Source organism: Vulpes vulpes, chromosome 1 (assembly GCF_048418805.1).
Source record: "Vulpes vulpes isolate BD-2025 chromosome 1, VulVul3, whole genome shotgun sequence".
In the NCBI taxonomy this organism is placed as follows: Eukaryota; Metazoa; Chordata; class Mammalia; order Carnivora; family Canidae; genus Vulpes; species Vulpes vulpes.
In genome coordinates, this window is record NC_132780.1 from 175,799,608 (window position 1) to 175,817,565 (window position 17,958).

General features: G+C 38.9%; 1 protein-coding gene across 8 annotated transcripts in view; it reads left to right on the forward strand.

Moving 5' to 3' along the window:
- Positions 1 to 17,958, forward strand: part of ORC3 (origin recognition complex subunit 3) — a 68,397-nt gene that overhangs the window by 42,295 nt on the left and 8,144 nt on the right. For all 8 annotated transcript variants that reach the window (XM_025983851.2, XM_025983850.2, XM_025983852.2 and 5 more), the window contains 3 exons: positions 13,781 to 13,914; positions 16,449 to 16,525; positions 17,771 to 17,871. In XM_025983851.2, coding sequence (XP_025839636.2) covers positions 13,781 to 13,914; positions 16,449 to 16,525; positions 17,771 to 17,871 — 312 coding nt within the window. The remainder of the gene's footprint in view (positions 1 to 13,780; positions 13,915 to 16,448; positions 16,526 to 17,770; positions 17,872 to 17,958) is intronic.

Genomic DNA, 17,958 nt, shown 5'->3' on the forward strand with positions numbered 1-17,958 from the left:
TGGTAAAACCAAACAGCTGAATTGTTGAAGTTCATTTTATAGGAAAAAGATGTTGAGAATCGTAGTTTTTACAGTACTGATTTTCAAGCCTTAGTGTGCATAAGAATCAACTGAGGTGTATTGAACATGTATGCTTTTACCCTCCCCTTAAAGATTTTTTTTTTAAGATTTTATTTATTTATTTTTTTAAAATTTTTTTTTATTATTATTTATGATAGTCACAGAGAGAGAGAGAGAGAGAGAGAGGCAGAGACACAGGCAGAGGGAGAAGCAGGCTCCATGCAGGGAGCCCGACGTGGGACTCGATCCCAGATCTCCAGGATCACGCCCTGGGCTGAGGACGGTGCTAAACCGCTGAGCTACCCGGGCTGCCCTCCCTAAAGATTCTGAATCTGTTGGGAACCTGGGTTTTAAATGCAGAAGGAATCTGCATTTAATAAGCACTCCACCACATTTGGACAGATGATCGGTCCAAAGGACCACACTTTGAGAAACAATGTTGTAGAAAATAAGGGGAATAAGAAGAGACTACAAAAAAAATGAGGAAAAAATGAAGCCATCAAAGGAAAAGAAATGGCTTTATTGCTGGAGAAGCTGGCTGGCTTGAGGGAGGTGATCTCAGATTGGTTCCAAAACTGAAACAAGGCATTCCACTGCTAAGAGTGAGCAGTGGGTTTTTATCTCAACAGACACAAAAGATATGAACTTTTAAGTTTTTCTTTGTGAAATATTTAGTGCCTACTAATTTCTGCTCGAAAATGAGCAGGTAGCTAAGAAATGTTCCTTTAAAAACTCAGAAATTGCTAATCAAACTTAATTTGAGAACTTTTTTCTTTTGGAAAAGAAATATAGGAGATATATAAAAATGTAAAAGTATATAGATCAATAATATGAATATATTTTAGTTTACTAAAGTCATTTCTAACCATATGATGTAATTTATTTATTTTTTTGTTGTTGTTGTTATTGTTTTTTTTTTTTAATTAATTTTTATTGGTGTTCAATTTACCAACATACAGAAAAACACCCAGTGCTCATCCCGTCAAGTGTCCACCTCAGTGCCCGTCACCCATTCCCCTCCAACACCCGCCCTCCACCCCTCCACCACCCCTAGTTCGTTTCCCCGAGTTAGGAGTCTTTATGTTCTGTCTCCCTTCCTGATATTTCCCAACATTTCTTCTCCCTTCCTTTATATTCCCTTTCACTATTATTCATATTCCCCAAATGAATGAGAACATACACTGTTTGTCCTTCTCCGACTGACTTATTTCACTCAGCATAATACCCTCCAGTTCCATCCACGTTGAAGCAAATGGTGGGTATTTGTCGTTTCTAATTGCTGAGTAATATTCCATTGTATACATAAACCACATCTTCTTTATCCATTCATCTTTCGATGGACACCGAGGCTCCTTCCACAGTTTGGCTATTGTGGCCATTGCTGATAGAAACATCGGGGTGCAGGTGTCCCGACGTTTCATTGCATCTGAATCTTTGGGGTAAATCCCCAACAGTGCAATTGCTGGGTCGTAGGGCAGGTCTATTTTTAACTCTTTGAGGAACCTCCACACAGTTTTCCAGAGTGGCTGCACCAGTTCACATTCCCACCAACAGTGTAAGAGGGTTCCCTTTTCTCCGCATCCTCTCCAACATTTGTTGTTTCCTGCCTTGTTAATTTTCCCCATTCTCACTGGTGTGAGGTGGTATCTCATTGTGGTTTTGATTTGTATTTCCCTGATGGCAAGTGATGCAGAGCATTTTCTCATGTGCTTGTTGGCCATGTCCATGTCTTCCTCTGTGAGATTTCTCTTCATGTCTTTTGCCCATTTCATGATTGGATTGTTTGTTTCTTTGGTGTTGAGTTTAATAAGTTCTTTATAGATTTTGGAAACTAGCCCTTTATCTGATACGTCATTTGCAAATATCTTCTCCCATTCTGTAGGTTGTCTTTTAGTTTTGTTGACTGTATCCTTTGCTGTGCAAAAGCTTCTTATCTTGATGAAGTCCCAATAGTTCATTTTTGCTTTTGTTTCTTTTGCCTTTGTGGATGTATCTTGCAAGAAATTACTGTGGCCAAGTTCAAAAAGGGTGTTGCCTGTGTTCTCCTCTAGGATTTTGATGGACTCTTGTCTCACATTTAGATCTCTCATCCATTTTGAGTTTATCTTTGTGTATGGTGAAAGAGAGTGGTCCAGTTTCATTCTTCTGCATGTGGATGTCCAATTTTCCCAGCACCATTTATTGAAGAGACTGTCTTTCTTCCAATGGATAGTCTTTCCTCCTTTATCGAATATTAGATGACCATACATTTCAGGGTCCATTTCTGGGTTCTCTATTCTGTTCCATTGATCTATGTGTCTGTTTTTGTGCCAGTACCACACTGTCTTGATGACCACAGCTTTGTAGTACAACCTGAAATCTGGCATTGTGATGCCCCCAGCTATGGTTTTCTTTTTTAAAATTCCCCTGGCTATACGGGGTCTTTTCTGATTCCACACAAATCTTAAAATAATTTGTTCTAACTCTCTGAAGAAAGTCCATGGTATTTTGATAGGGATTGCATTAAACGTGTAAATTGCCCTGGGTAACATTGACATTTTCACAATATTAATTCTGCCAATCCATGAGCATGGAATATTTTTCCATCTCTTTGTGTCTTCCTCAATTTCTTTCAGAAGTGTTCTATAGTTTTTAGGGTATAAATCTTTTACCTCTTTGGTTAGGTTTATTCCTAGGTATCTTATGCTTTTGGGTGCAATTGTAAATGGGATTGAGTCCTTAATTTCTCTTTCTTCAGTCTCATTGTTAGTGTATAGAAATGCCATTGATTTCTGGGCATTGATTTTGTATCCTGCCACGCTACCAAATTGCTGTATGAGTTCTAGCAATCTTGGGGTGGAGGCTTTTGGGTTTTCTATGTAGAGTATCATGTCATCGGCGAAGAGGGAGAGTTTGACTTCTTCTTTGCCAATTTGAATGCCTTTAATGTCTTTTTGTTGTCTGATTGCTGAGGCGAGGACTTCCAGAACTATGTTGAACAGCAGTGGTGAGAGTGGACATCCCTGTCTTGTTCCTGATCTTAGGGGAAAGGCTCCCAGTGCTTCCCCATTGAGAATGATATTTGCTGTGGGCTTTTCGTAGATGGCTTTTAAGATGTCGAGGAAAGTTCCCTCTATCCCAACACTCTGAAGGGTTTTGATCAGGAATGGATGCTGTATTTTGTCAAATGCTTTCTCTGCATCTAATGAGAGGATCATATGGTTCTTGGTTTTTCTCTTGCTGATATGATGAATCACATTGATGGTTTTACGAGTGTTGAACCAGCCTTGTGTCCCAGGGATAAATCCTACTTGGTCATGGTGAATAATTTTCTTAATGTGTTGTTGGATCCTATTGGCTAGTATCTTGTTGAGAATTTTTGCATCCATGTTCATCAGGGATATTGGTCTGTAATTCTCCTTTTTGGTGGGGTCTTTGTCTGGTTTCGGAATTAAGGTGATGCTGGCCTCGTAGAACGAATTTGGAAGTACTCCATCTCTTTCTATCTTTCCAAACAGCTTTAGTAGAATAGGTATGATTTCTTCTTTAAACGTTTGATAGAATTCCCCTGGGAAGCCATCTGGCCCTGGACTCTTGTGTCTTGGGAGGTTTTTGATGACTGCTTCAATTTCCTCCCTGGTTATTGGCCTGTTCAGGTTTTCTATTTCTTCCTGCTCCAGTTTTGGTAGTTTGTGGCTTTCCAGGAATGCGTCCATTTCTTCTAGATTTCCTAATTTATTGGCGTACAGCTGTTCATAATATGTTTTTAAAATCGTTTGTATTTCCTTGGTGTTGGTAGTGATCTCTCCTTTCTCATTCATGATTTTATTAATTTGAGTCTTCTCTCTCTTCTTTTTAATAAGGTTGGCTAATGGTTTATCTATCTTATTAATTCTTTCAAAGAACCAACTCCTGGTTCTGTTGATCTGTTCCACAGTTCTTTTGGTCTCGATATCATTGAGTTCTGCTCGAATTTTAATTAACTGTCTTCTTCTGCTGGGGGTGGGGTCTATTTGTTGCTTTTTCTCTAGTTCCTTTATGTGTAAGGTGAGCTTTTGAATTTGAGATCTTTCCAGTTTTTGAATGGATGCTTGTATTGCGATGTATTTCCCCCTCAGGACTGCTTTTGCTGCATCCCAAAGATTTTGAACGGTTGTATCTTCATTTTCATTAGTTTCCATGAATCTTTTTAATTCTTCCTTAATTTCCTGGTTGACCTTTTCATCTTTTAGCAGGATGGTCCTTAACCTCCACGTGTTTGTGGTCCTTCCATACTTCTTGTCGTGATTAAGTTCTAATTTCAAGGCATTATGGTCTGAGAATATACAGGGGACTATCCCGATCTTTTGGTATCGGTTCAGACCCGATTTGTGACCCAGTATGTGGTCTATTCTGGAGAAAGTTCCATGTGCACTTGAGAAGAATGTGTATTCAGTTGAGCTTGGATGTAAAGTTCTGTAGATATCTGTGAAATCCATCTGGTCCAGTGTATCATTTAAAGCTTTCGTTTCTTTGGAGATGTTGTGCTTAGAAGACCTATCCAGGGTAGAAAGAGCTAGATTGAAGTCACCAAGTATAAGTGTATTATTATCAAGGTATTTCTTCAGTTTGGTTATTAATTGGTTTAAATATTTGGCAGCTCCCACATTCGGGGCATATATATTGAGGATTGTTAAGTCCTCTTGTTGGATAGATCCTTTGAGTATGAGATAGTGTCCCTCTTCATCTCTCACTATAGTCTTTGGGGTAAATTTTAATTTATCTGATATAAGGATGGCAACCCCTGCTTTCTTTTGAGGACCATTTGAATGGTAAATGGTTCTCCAACCTCTTATTTTCAGGTTGTAGGTGTCCTTCTGTCTAAAATGAGTCTCTTGTAGACAGCAAATAGATGGGTCCTGCTTTTTTATCCAGTCTGAAACCCTGCGCCTTTTGATGGGGTCATTAAGCCCGTTCACGTTCAGAGTTACTACTGATAGATATGAGTTTAGTGTCATCATATCTATTCAGTCCTTGTTTTTGTGGATTGTTCCACTGAACTTCTTCTTAAAGGGGAATTTTAAGAGTCCCCCTTAAAATTTCTTGCAGAGCTGGTTTGGAGGTTACATATTCTTTCAGTTGCTGTCTGTCTTGGAAGCTCTTTATCTCTCCTTCCATTTTGAATGAAAGCCTTGCTGGATAAAGTATTCTTGGTTGCATGTTCTTTTCATTTAGGACCCTGAATATATCCTGCCAGCCCTTTCTGGCCTGCCAGGTCTCTGTGGAGAGGTCTGCTGTTACCCTAATATTCCTCCCCATAAAAGTCAGGGACTTTTTTTCTCTTGCTGCTTTAAGGGTTTTCTCCTTATCTTTGGAATTTGCAAGCTTCACTATTAAATGTCGAGGTGTTGAACGGTTTTTGTTGATTTTAGGGGGGGGATCTCTCTATTTCCTGGATCTGAATGCCTGTTTCCCGTCCCAGATTCGGAAAGTTTTCAGCTAGGATTTGTTCAAATACATATTCTGGCCCTCTGTCCCTTTCGGCGCCCTCAGGAACCCCAATTAAACGTAGGTTTTTCTTCCTCAGGCTGTCATTTATTTCCCTTAATCTATCCTCATGGTCTTTTAATTGCTTGTCTCTTTTTTCCTCAGTTTCCCTCTTTGCCATCAACTTGTCTTCTATGTCACTGACTCGTTCTTCCACCTCGTTAACCATCGTCGTTAGGACTTCTAGCTTGGATTGCATCTCATTTAATTGATTTTTAATTTCTGTCTGATTGGATCTAAATTCTGCAGTCATGAAGTCTCTTGAGTCCTTTATGGTTTTTTCTAGAGCCACCAGTAGCTGTAAAATAGTGCTTCTGAATTGGCTTTCTGACATTGAGTTGTAATCCATATTTTGTAACTCTGTGGGAGAGTGGGCTGTTTCTGATTCTTTTTTTTGAGGTGATGTTTTCCTTCTAGTCATTTTGCTCAGTGCAGAGTGGCCAAAAACAAGTTGTATTGGGAAAAGGAGAAAAAGAGAGAGAAGGAAAGAAAAGAGAAAAAGAAAAAAGAGAAAGAGGAAAAAAAGGGGGAAAAAGAGAAGAAAAAGAAAGAAAAAGAAAGAAAGGAGATAAAAGAAAAAAAAAAGGGGGGGTGGGGCGGGGTAAGCAATCAGAAATCAAGAAGAAAGAAAGAAAGAAAAAAAAGCACAAAACAAAACAAACAAATAAAAAAAAAACACACACATAAAAAAAAACAAAAACAAAAACAAAAAAAACAAAAAGCAAAAACCACGGGGAGTATCTTCCGATTCTGTGTACTTTAAGTCCCTTGACTTCCCTTGGAACTGGTCCGTGTCGCTGGTCTTCTGGGGGAGGGGCCTGCTGTGCGGACTCTCAGGTGTTAGCACTTGGGGGAGCTGCTCTGCCCCTGCCTGGTGCAGGGCTCGGTGGGGGGTTGTTCACCCCGTGAGGCCCCCGAAGGAAGCCACAGTGGCGGGGGCAGCTCTGGGACCCTGGGGTCAGCTCCCGCAGTAGCTCCGGGGCTCTCCGGCTGCAGGGCCTGGGGGCTCCCGGGCCCGCTGATCTGCTCAGTTCCAGGCAGGAGCGTTCCTTGCTGTCCTGGGCCCTCCCGGCCTCTGCCTGTCCCGGGGGAGGCCGGATCCTGGGCTGTGTCCCGGCGCCCTGTGCTCCGGGGCCTGCGCTGTTGGATTCGCGCTCCCGCCCCGCAGCCCCCTCCGCGGAGCCGCCGCCCGAGCCCCTCCGAGCTGCTCCGGGTCCCGCCGAGCGCTGCAGCCCTTAGGGAGCTCGGCGCACTCTCCGGGGCGCAGTTCCTCTGTTACTGTCCCAGGGAGCCCGAGGGCATCCCCGCCTTTCTGGGGATCCTGCTCCAATTCCCCGGGAGGCCTTTCCCCCGGGAAGGTCGGTGCAGCTCCTGCTCCTCCGGGACGGGGCTCTCCTGTCCTGGGGACACTCGCCCCGGCCTCAGCCCGGCTCCTCGGGGCCCCTCCCCCTTGGAGGCCTTTTGTGTCTTTATTTCTTTTTCCCCGTCTTCCTACCTTGATAGAAGCGCGAACTCTTCTCACTGTAGCGTTCCAGCTGGTCTCTCTTTAAATCTCAGGCCGAATTCGTAGATTTTCAGGATGATTGGATGGTTTTCTAGGTAATTTGTTGAGGACAAGTGACCTGGAGACCCTACTCCGCTGCCATCTTGCCCCTCCCCCCCTCTGTTGTTATGATGTAATTTAATTTACTTGTTATGACAAACAGGAAAAAGCATGGTTTCCTCAAAGGGCACTATTACTTGGGAGTAGTGCTCCCTTACGTGAACCAGCTTGTCAGTAGAGAAACTATTGTTCACTAAGGCCTGAGGTCATCAAACCGATGGGGGCAAGGCCATTTATTGCCTTGTTCAAAAAAGGTTTTTTAAATGCTTGATAGGTAGAGCCACTGATGTGACTACAGAGATGACCCTAGGTCTTATGTACACTGAATTTTGGTCAAGTGAGAGATTAAGGTGGACAAGTAGGCAGTTGCAATGCAGAGTAGTAAGTGCTGTGACAGGTGAGGTCTCAGGGGCTAAGGAGCTAAAAGGCTGGATGGTGAACCTTCTTTAAGGAGGTTGAGCAGTTTCTCAGAGGAAGTGGCATCTAACATGAAATATCAAGGCTTAGAGGTATCAGGCATATTTTTGGTTTCCATTTCACCTATTACCATATATAAATGCTTTGTTGTATTGTCTTTGAAGATGATTTCTGTGTATATGTTTTTTTGTAAGCTTTTCCTGTTTCCTTTTTAGTCTTCATTGATACATTTGCCGGTTTGAGTTTTTGATATTTTTAAAAGGTGATTAATGAAAATGTCCGTTTAAAGCCTGAGAACTCATTATTTAGAGGACTTTTGCATTAGCCATGGATTGACCATTTTCTCCTTATTGCCTGTTCTCAATCAGACATTTATATAATCAGTACTTAACCAGGAATTATTGGCTTTCTGCATCATGAAGCAGAACACTCAATTGCCCTGCAGGATGATTGTTTTTAATGATTGCTAAATGATTCCCTTTCTGTCTTAGTTAAGGAAACTTTTTTTTTATGACAATCTATAAATCTTTTAACATATTAAGTATCACAAACCTTTTTTTTGAATCATTTACCTGATGGTAATAAAAACCACTTAATCAGGGTGGTTAAAGATAAATACCTCTTTTTCGGCATTAAGGTGACCTATCTTAATGTGTTTTTTTCCTTTCTCTTTAGTGTGGTGACTTTCACACTTTTAAATTCTGATATTTTCAATTCTATTTCTTTTAAATCTAAATGCTAAATGGGATCCGCCTGAACTCAAAAGCATTGTCACAATGCCTCCATTTCCTCTCTTCTCATTCCCTTTTTAACTGATTTGGTTTTTCCACTCTATTAATAAACTACTTTGATTAAGATTACTGGTGACCTTCATGTTCCTAAATTTGAGAGTCAATTCTGTGTCTTCATTTGTGTTAGCCTGTTATCAGCATTAACACAGTTTGCCACTCCTTCCTTTAATGACTTTCAGGACCTGGACTCGGTTTTTCTCCTACCTCAGTGCATTTGCCTTCTCGGTCTTTAGTGGTTTCTCTTCTCCCTGACATCTCAACATTGCAGTGCTGGGGGAGGTGAAAAGCCTACTTTTCTTCTAACTGCCATATAGTTATTCCATGCACCTATTTTAACATCTCCACTTGCATATCCAAAACACAAAGTTCATGTGTTCGAAACTGAATGCCTGAACTTCCCTTTAAACTTAGAATCTAACAGTGGTCTTTTTATCCTTCCCATTGTTGAAAGCCAAAAACTTGGGTTCTGCCTTCAAAATCCATCAAGAATCAAACAGACCTTTTTGCCACCTTCCTTTCGCTGGTATCACCACTGTCCCAAGTCACTGTCATCTGTCACCTGGAAAATTGTAGAATCAGTTTCCCTGGCTTCCATACATGTTCCCCTACAGATTTTTCTCAAAAGAGCAGTCAGCACAATCCTTTTAAAATATGTCATATAATGTCACTCCTTTGCTCAAAACTCTCCATTAACTCCCCCAATTCACTAAGTATAAAAGCCAGTCTCTATAATGACTCTACATGATCTAGCCCTGCATTGCTGTCTCATTTCATTTTTACTAGATCTCTCTTTCCACTTCAGCCACCTTAGCCTCCTTGTTCTTTACCATGCCCTACATACATGCAGTGTAGGACCTTTGCATGTATTGTTGTCTCCACCAGGAAAAGCTCTTCTAGGTATTTATATGGCCGACTCTCTTACCTCCTTCATGTGTTTGGTCAAATGTCATCTTCTCAATGAGGTCTAAAAATGGTTTTAAGATTGAAACCCATCTGCTCCTCCCCAACTCTCCCCACCCTTAATCCTACTCAGTATTTTTCTATAATACCAATTTTTAGGATATATAGCAATATGAAGCAGATAGTGTTTGTTGCTGTGCCCTACCCCCTCACCTCCCAGCCTCTGTTAGAATGTAAGTTTCATAAAGACAAGGGTTTTTGTTTCATTGAGATACATCCCAGATGCCCAGAACAGTGCGTGGTATATAGTAGGCATTTAATAAGTGTTCACTGAATGAGTGAATGAATGGTTTTATGACTTAGTAATGGTTGAAACCCACTTTGAAAACTCAGTTTGAAAAATGCTGGTCTAGTGTGACTCAATCCTTAATTTTCTGCTTGGGGTGCTAGTGTGTATCAACAAACTTTCTGGAATAATTTAAAATTTTCACTTTTTAGTTTTTAGTTAGTTTTGTTCAGTTAGGTTTGGTTTGTCCAAGTACTTGTTGGGAGTCACTCTGATAATAATCTAAATGAAAACATAACAGTGCTTTACTGATATTACCATTTGTGTTCCATAACTTTGAAAACCTTTCATTTACTGTTAGCAATTTGTACTTCCAGACATTTTTCCAGGCACAAACAGGTATTAAATCATACTATATACGATGTTCCACAACTTGGATTTTTGGTTTTGGAATTTGGTTGGTTTTTGTTGTTAGTTATTTGTTTTGCATCTACTATTCTACCATGGACACTGTGTCTTGAGATGTAGTACACGGATGCCAAGCCAGACTGGGTTCACATCACTTTGGTAATTTGTCAATTACGGGACTCTAGTCAAGTTACTTAAGTTTTCTGTGTCTCTGTTTCCTCATTTCTTAACATGGGAGTAATTTTAACTACATCATACAGTATAGTAAAGATCCAGTGTCACCAAAGTACACATGTGTGCATATAAATGGTAGCCATCATGACTAGTATTACTTCATATTTATCACAGCTATATAAGATCCTCTGTTTTGAAAACACTCTTGTTGATGCCTAAATATCTTCATTTTCTTCTAGCATTTTATGATTGATGGACTAGTTCTTTCCCAAACCCCTATGCCATACTTATATTTTTATTCTATCTGAAATATATTGAGGTAGTGATCTATTTTTTTCAAACTTGTTATTTCCAGTACATACCATCTCTTCCCCAATGATCAAATTCCCATATATTCTTTAAGCTCTTTATAGACTCTTGTTCTCACTGTTTCCTGTCTCTTCCTATAAAGTACTGATTTTAGTTGCTATAGCTTATATCTTTTGATACATTAATAGCCCCACTACACACACTCAAGCATATACACATTGTTCTTCTTTTAGGAACAATTATTTTTCCAGATAAATTTTGGAATAATTATATTGGGTTTTAAACAAATACCTCCTGGAATTTTGTTTCAAAAAGTGTTATAAGTATATATTAATTTGGAATAAATTTGTATCTGTACAGTACTGGGGGTTAGAACTAAAAAATGTCCATTTATTCAAGGCTTTCATTTTTTGACATGTGTCACATACTTGTTGTAAAGTATATGGCTGGGGTAGCTGGGTGGCTCAGCAGTTTAGCACTGCCTTCAGCCCAGGGCCTGATCCTGGAGACCCGGGATCGAGTCCCATGTCAGGCTCCCTGCATGGAGCCTGCTTCTCCCTCTGCCTGTGCCTCTGCCTCTGCCTCTCTCTCTCTGTGTGTTTCTCATGAATAAATAAATTCTAAATAAGTAAAGTATATGGCTGTGTTTTCCATAGTTTTTGTTGCCATTTTGAACATGCTCTTTTTTCCCGTGATGCAATTTAATAAAAGATGGATTAGGGGCAGCCCAGGTGCCTCAGTGGTTTAGCACCGCCTTTGGCCCAGGGTATGATCCTGAAGACCAGGGATTGAGTCCTGCATCAGGCTCCCTGCATGGAGCCTGCCTCTCCCTCTGCCTGTGTGTCTGCCTCTCTCTCTCTCTGTGTCTCTCATGGATAAATAAATAATAAAAAAATCTTAAAAAAAATAAAAGATGGATTACATGTACATGTAAGGTATTAACACAGATATATGTATATACATGTCTTACATCCTTCACACTCTTTAATGCTTACGCAGTTCTTTTAGATTTCGTAACCTTGCAGTCACATCATATGCAAATTATAAATTTCATCTTCCTTTTTAATGTTTGTATCACTTTTTCTTAATTGTAGCAACTGGACTCTAGAATGATGTTATTAGATAATAGTGATTATAGCAGGTATATGTTGATTCTCTGTATGTATAATTTAATTTTAAAAATTTTTGTGACTTTATTGGGTTGATCACATTATTATCTCTACTTAGCCTTACTTGATGCCCTGTTTTGTATTAAACCAGAGAGTACTTGGGATAGTATAAGATCTTTTGCTACTCTGGAAACTACAAAAACATTATCTTTGGCTAATAATAAAAAGAGTAGTAAATTCTCTGAATTACTTAAAAGTTTACATCTGAAGTGAAGGATTCTACCCCATCTAAGCAAATATGTTAAAAGTTATGGCTATAAAGTTTGATTTTAAAATTATGTGACATAATGCCATTTTTTTTCTTGTGCCCTCAAAGTGAATTATAGGCTGGCCTTGCCTTCCTCGATAACTCAGTTTTGTAAGCTGCAAATAGATGCCAGGTGTGGCTACCTGCAGCCTGGGATACTAGTTCTCAGGGTGCTTCTTTTTTTTTTTTTTTTTAATTTTTTATTTATTTATGATAGGCACACAGTGAGAGAGAGAGAGGCAGAGACACAGGCAGAGGGAGAAGCAGGCTCCATGCACCGGGAGCCCGACGTGGGATTCGATCCCGGGTCTCCAGGATCGCGCCTTGGGCCAAAGGCAGGCGCCAAACCGCTGCGCCACCCAGGGATCCCTCAGGGTGCTTCTGATGTGAATTCCACCTCAGCTTCTACCCCTCCCAGCAAGCCAGTGTCAGTAATTCCTTGGACCCTGGAAATGCTGATCTTGGCCATTTAAGCAGGGCTGAAGTTTAGGTATAACAGAGTGTTCAAGTCTATTTGACTTTAACTCTCTTAACAGTTTAACTTCATCTGGGCAATAAAAAGCCAGACATTTTAAATCATGTCAAATATGATCAAGAAGTAAATGTGTTAGCTTAGTTTTCTTTGACCTGGTAGTTGCCTTTTATTCACAGATAAAATTACTAATACTTTGGATAATTATTTTATTGCTGTAGGAGGAAGAGAAAATTTTATACTTTTTCTTAAAACTAGGTAAAAGTTTACTTTTATCCATCCCTACTTACTGGTTTCTATATTTATTGGCTATAGGACATTGAAAAAAAATTTTTTTAGGTCTCAGTTTAAAATTTAGTTGAAGTAACTACTTAATTTCTCAGTAGTCTTAGTCTACTTTATATCTTTTAGTTAGCTTAGTAATATTAGTATCTTTTTCGGGTTTTTTTATTATGAGAAATGTCAAACCTACGATGGTTATCTTGTAGAATGGTCCACATTCTGGATTTGTCTCCATGTTCCTTCATGATTAATGTAAGAGTTTACAGTCATCGTAGTTTTTCATTATTAGGTCTGTTTGCTGAGAATAATTTTTATACTTGTGTCATGGCACTTAGTAATTACTAATATTGACCTGATTCCATTTCATTCTGTTACTGAATATGATATGAGTGGAGAGATCCTTTAAGTAATGGTTCTGAGAACAGGATCCTAATTTTAGAAGATCTGTGTTCCCTCCATTTCTAACAAAGATTTCCTCTGTGGCCTTGAATGAGTTATACAACCATTCCACCTGTGCTATATAAAACACAGATAATTGCTTACCTCTTTTAAAATTTAGTGGATGTTTATAAAGCCAATAGAAGATATAAAGCATAGCTAAAATGGTAATAATTAGAGAAATGATTGTGATTTCTTTTTGAAGTCCTTTAAGCCTTCATTTAGCCTAAGTGTTATATCCTCAGCAGATACTGCTGTCTCCTACTTAGATCTGAAGGATAGGAACACTAACCTTAAATGCCTACTGTGTGGTAAGCACTGTGCCAGAGTCTTCAAATACATCTTCTTGTTTAATCTTTAGGCCTCCATTTAACCTGTGAGATATGTGAATTCTTAGTTCCATCTCATTGACAAGGAAACCCAAGGGTCAAAGAGGTGTAGTAGGTTGCTCTGTATTCCAAATGTAGTGGAAGTGCCACTATCGGGCTGTGAGCCCAAGTTTTCTACATTTTCTGAGTTAAGCTTTATTATGAGAAGTTTCCTAATACTTCTGAAATGTCACATACACTGAAGAAGATCTCTTTCCTCAAATTTGGTAGCTACTGGTGATGAGTCTGTACCATCTTCATCTGACCAGAAGCATTTAATATGCAGCAGTGTTTTTTAAGTATATTGATTTTCCAGTTACAGTATATCTCCTGTCACTGATTCTTTTCTAGGATGTTGGCAAAAGATGAACTGATGACCATTCTTCAGAAATGTTTCAAGATTTTTAAGTCCACTTCTGAAAAGCAGCTTGGGAGCACAGCAAAGAGAATAGAGGAGTTTTTGGCCCAGTTTCAGAATCTTGATGGTGAGAATATAGTATCTTGCCAATTCTACTGGCTATGACAGTCATTTAAATAAAATAACACAGAAAATCCCACTTTCTAATGTTTCAGAGATGAGAGATAAAGTATTTCATGGTCAGCATACCAATCCTCAGAATATCATATCTTGACAATCATAAATAAGACAAGTGGTACTCTTCCAGATTTGGTTTAAACAGTGAAAATCATCAAATGGGCAGGAAAAAGAATTCTTTTCCCAGATGGACAGTTTAGAAGACTTACCTTAAAGGGGGAGGGGAGTAACAAAAAAATAAAAAAGATTGGAGTATCAGGGCATCATAATTAAGGACTTGTCAGATTCTTTATGGATTTCAAAAACACTGCATAAATCATTTGTAAGCCTGAAAAATTAATAGCTGTGAACCACTTGCACAGCGATGAGGCTCATTGGTATGCTGATTACCAAAATATGCATGAGGTTGGCTTTAATCGGATTTATAAAAGCTGGAATCTTTCACCCCTAAATGAACTGAGGCAGCCTGGCATACCCTAGTGTTGGAGTGTTAGAGTTACTTTGATTTTGCCTGACCGCCACAAGATCATTTCTATTTGCTGAATGCAGGGGTAGCCTGATTGTGTATGGGTAGCCATGTTGTTTTCTGATGCAGCAGGACTTTTGTGGTCTTACGGGGCACCATGGATTGATACTGATTATTAACTTTTCATGGGCTCTTCTCTTTCTTTTGTTATAGGACTAAAGTATGGCATTATTTTGGTAAAGCAAAACAAGTGTGCACCCTTTATTTCTCCCTCTTTAGGGAAATTTTAATTTGAGAGGTTAGGGGGATGAGGCAGCTTGTTATGTAGTAAGCACATAGATTGGACGTGGCATGGTGAATAATAGTTTATTTGGAATGTCTATATCAATCCTTTCTGTGTTTGACAAGTGTTCCTTTGTCTTAAAAATCCTTTGAATTAAAGGAAACTGCTTTTGCCGAAATCTCTCCATATCTGGAATGCTAGGGAACTGATGAGTGCCTAGTCAATGGAAGATGAAGAGAATGTTTGCTTGCCAGACATGAGCAGCCAGAAATGAGAAAATAAAGTAGTAAGAGGGTCTGCTTCAGTTATTTGTAGGCATTACTCTTTTGTACTACAGAAGAGGTTGAACCATTTTTCAAACCATAAAATATTAAAAGACTAGAAATTAGTATCACAGAAATCATTGAGTTCAGTTATAAACAGAAACTAAAGCCCAGAAAGTGTAACTTGCTCTAGATCCCACAGCTAGCTAGTGCTAGCACCCACCTCTCTTAAACCAGCTCATTGTGTTACTTCCTGTCATTCACAATTTAAATACCCCTTAACTGTGATAACTGGGACAGTGAGGAGACACCCTTAAGGACATAAATAAGGTAAAAGACTTCATATAAAGTAAATTTCAGTCTTTTACAAAATTGGACTTGGATTTTTGTAAAAGAAAACTTTAGATATTGTAATTTTAATTAATTAACAAGCAGCTTTTAGAAATGGAAAGGTTGGAGATTAAGATGATTAATGTTCGAAAGGTAAAGAATTTTACAAGTTGGGACAAAACTAGTGTCTTGAAGAAATATCTGTATTTCTCTATTCTCAAAATGACATAGTTAACAATAAAAGTAAAATTAAATCTCCCACAATGGACAAGTAGAAATATTTGACTATATGCTATCACTGGTTCCTTTTAACACTTATATTTTACAGTCTGGGTTTAAAATTACAGAAGTAGATCAGAGTGTCATATCAGATCTATTTTTAAGGCTCTGCTATGTGTTAATGATATGGGACAAAGAATTTATTGGATATTTTAACCTTAAATTATGTTTTTCTTGGAACAAGAATTATTCATAGCTATGAAGAAGTTTATTCTTTGAGAAAGTGCAGATTCTACAGCTGCATTCTCTTGTCTTAGATTTAGTCCAAATAAGCCATGTGAATGTGAGGTTCCTAAAACCTGCCTTTACTGGGGAAGGGTTTTTTAGAGCCTCGTGTTCTTTACAGGCACAACTACACCTTTTACCAGATACGGTTTTCTGTTCCCTTTGCTAAAGAACTAAGGTGTACTTTGTGTTTATTTCAAACTCTTCACACACTACCTTTTTCATACTCACATAGCCTTGCATCAAAAATAGTGGATTGGAAGGTTGAGGCCAAGTTTGGCAGGGTGTAAGTTTAAATTTGTTTTTTAAAAGCTATTTAAAAGCACAAAAGATTTGGAGCTTTTTGCTCTTGGGTTGTGGGGTTTTGTATGTTTGTACTTTGTTTTGCTTTTATTGTGGTTATGTTTTTAAAATCCAGTAGTTAGTTTTTGGAAGCCATCTTTGCAGCATAATTTATGTAATGTTTATTGACCTTCAGCTTCTGGGAGAAACCATTTATTTAATGGAAACTTGATCCTTTGCCACGCTGAAAAAAAAAATAGATGAAACTTTCTTTTGGAATAGTAGAAATATTTGTTCTCTTTGACTTGAATGGATTTACCCTAGTTGCTGTGTATTGGTTTTGTATTAAAAATTAGAAGCCAAAGAAGAAGAAGATACTTCTGGGTCACTGTCAAAGGGGCTTCAGAAGACAGACCTCTATCATCTTCAGAAGGTAACTTTTCCTTCCAACTGCATCCTGGCACTTGTTTTTTTCAGCATGTGCTCTAGATTAGTTCTGCCTAAATGTTTTTGTTTTTATTTGAGAGAAAGAGAGAGACACAGAGATAGCAAGAGAGAGCACAAGCTGAGAGGAGAGGGAGAAGCAGGCTCCCCATTGAGTAGGGAGCCTGAACCAGGGCTTGATCCCAGGACCCTAGTCATGACCTGAGCCAAAGGCAGATGCTTAACTGACTTAACCACCCAGGCGCCCCTGTTTTTATTTTTAAGCCACAACCAGAAACAAAGGAGATTTTGTAACTCACTTATAAATTGAACATCCTGTTTATCTGATCCATTGCCATTCTCATTCTGTATTTACAAAGTCTAGAATTTACTAGCCAACGTAGGTGGAAACTGTTCCTTTAGCCTCAGAGAAAAAGAGAATCAACTACTAATAAGGAAAAACTGAACATTGTTGCAACAAGCAATCTGATTACTTATCTGATCTTTTTTTGTTTGATCAGAGAAATCCAAAAGAGAGAGCCTAACTTTTTTAATGCATATTGAGTAGAGAGCAGAAACTGAGCCACAAGATGTGCAACATAATGTTTTTCAGATCATTCTAACTTTAGGATCTTGGTTGTTCTTAAAAGTAAAGAGCCTTCTTTGTATCCTGATACCAAGCTATGATAAATATGGAATAAATGTTCAATCAAAGCAAGACAGAACTACATTGAATTTATTCTATTTTGATGGCCAAAGGCTAAGGGTTTTTTTTTTTCCTTATATTTTTAAGTCCTTTTCTTAATGAAGTAATGGGTTGTGGATTGTGGGCACTCTGTCATATGATGGCAATAAAGTGACTGTCCTTTTTCTCTTTCCCTGAAAATCCATTTTATATATATATATATTTTTTAATATTTATTTATTTATTCATGAGAGACACAGAGACAGAAGCAGAGGGACAAGTGGGCTCCATGCAGGGAGCCCAATGAGGGATTCGATCCCGGCATGCCAGGATCACGCCCTAAGCCAAAGGCAGACACTCAACCTCCGAGCCACCCAGGCATCCCTCATTTGATATATATTTGAAGCAAAATACTTGGAAGGAGAGATTCTTTCTAGAGCTTAAAAATAAAAAAATAACCCATTTTGATCTGGTTCTTTCTGTGCACATTCTGTATATGGACCCAGCGCTTCCCTGTTAGGAATTTTCTATTGCAGAATCACCAGGAAAAATATGTTCTTTCATCCATAGTCCTTACTGGAAATGAAGGAACTAAGAAGAACAAATAAGAAGCAGACCAGATTTGAAGTACTCAGAGAAAAAGTTGTCAACTTCATTGACAGTCTGGTAAGGTGAGTCTATGGCTCTGAAAAGCTAAAAATCAGGCTGTATTACTAACACTGGGGTAATAGTTGTCCACAGCCAGCCCTGGGCACTTT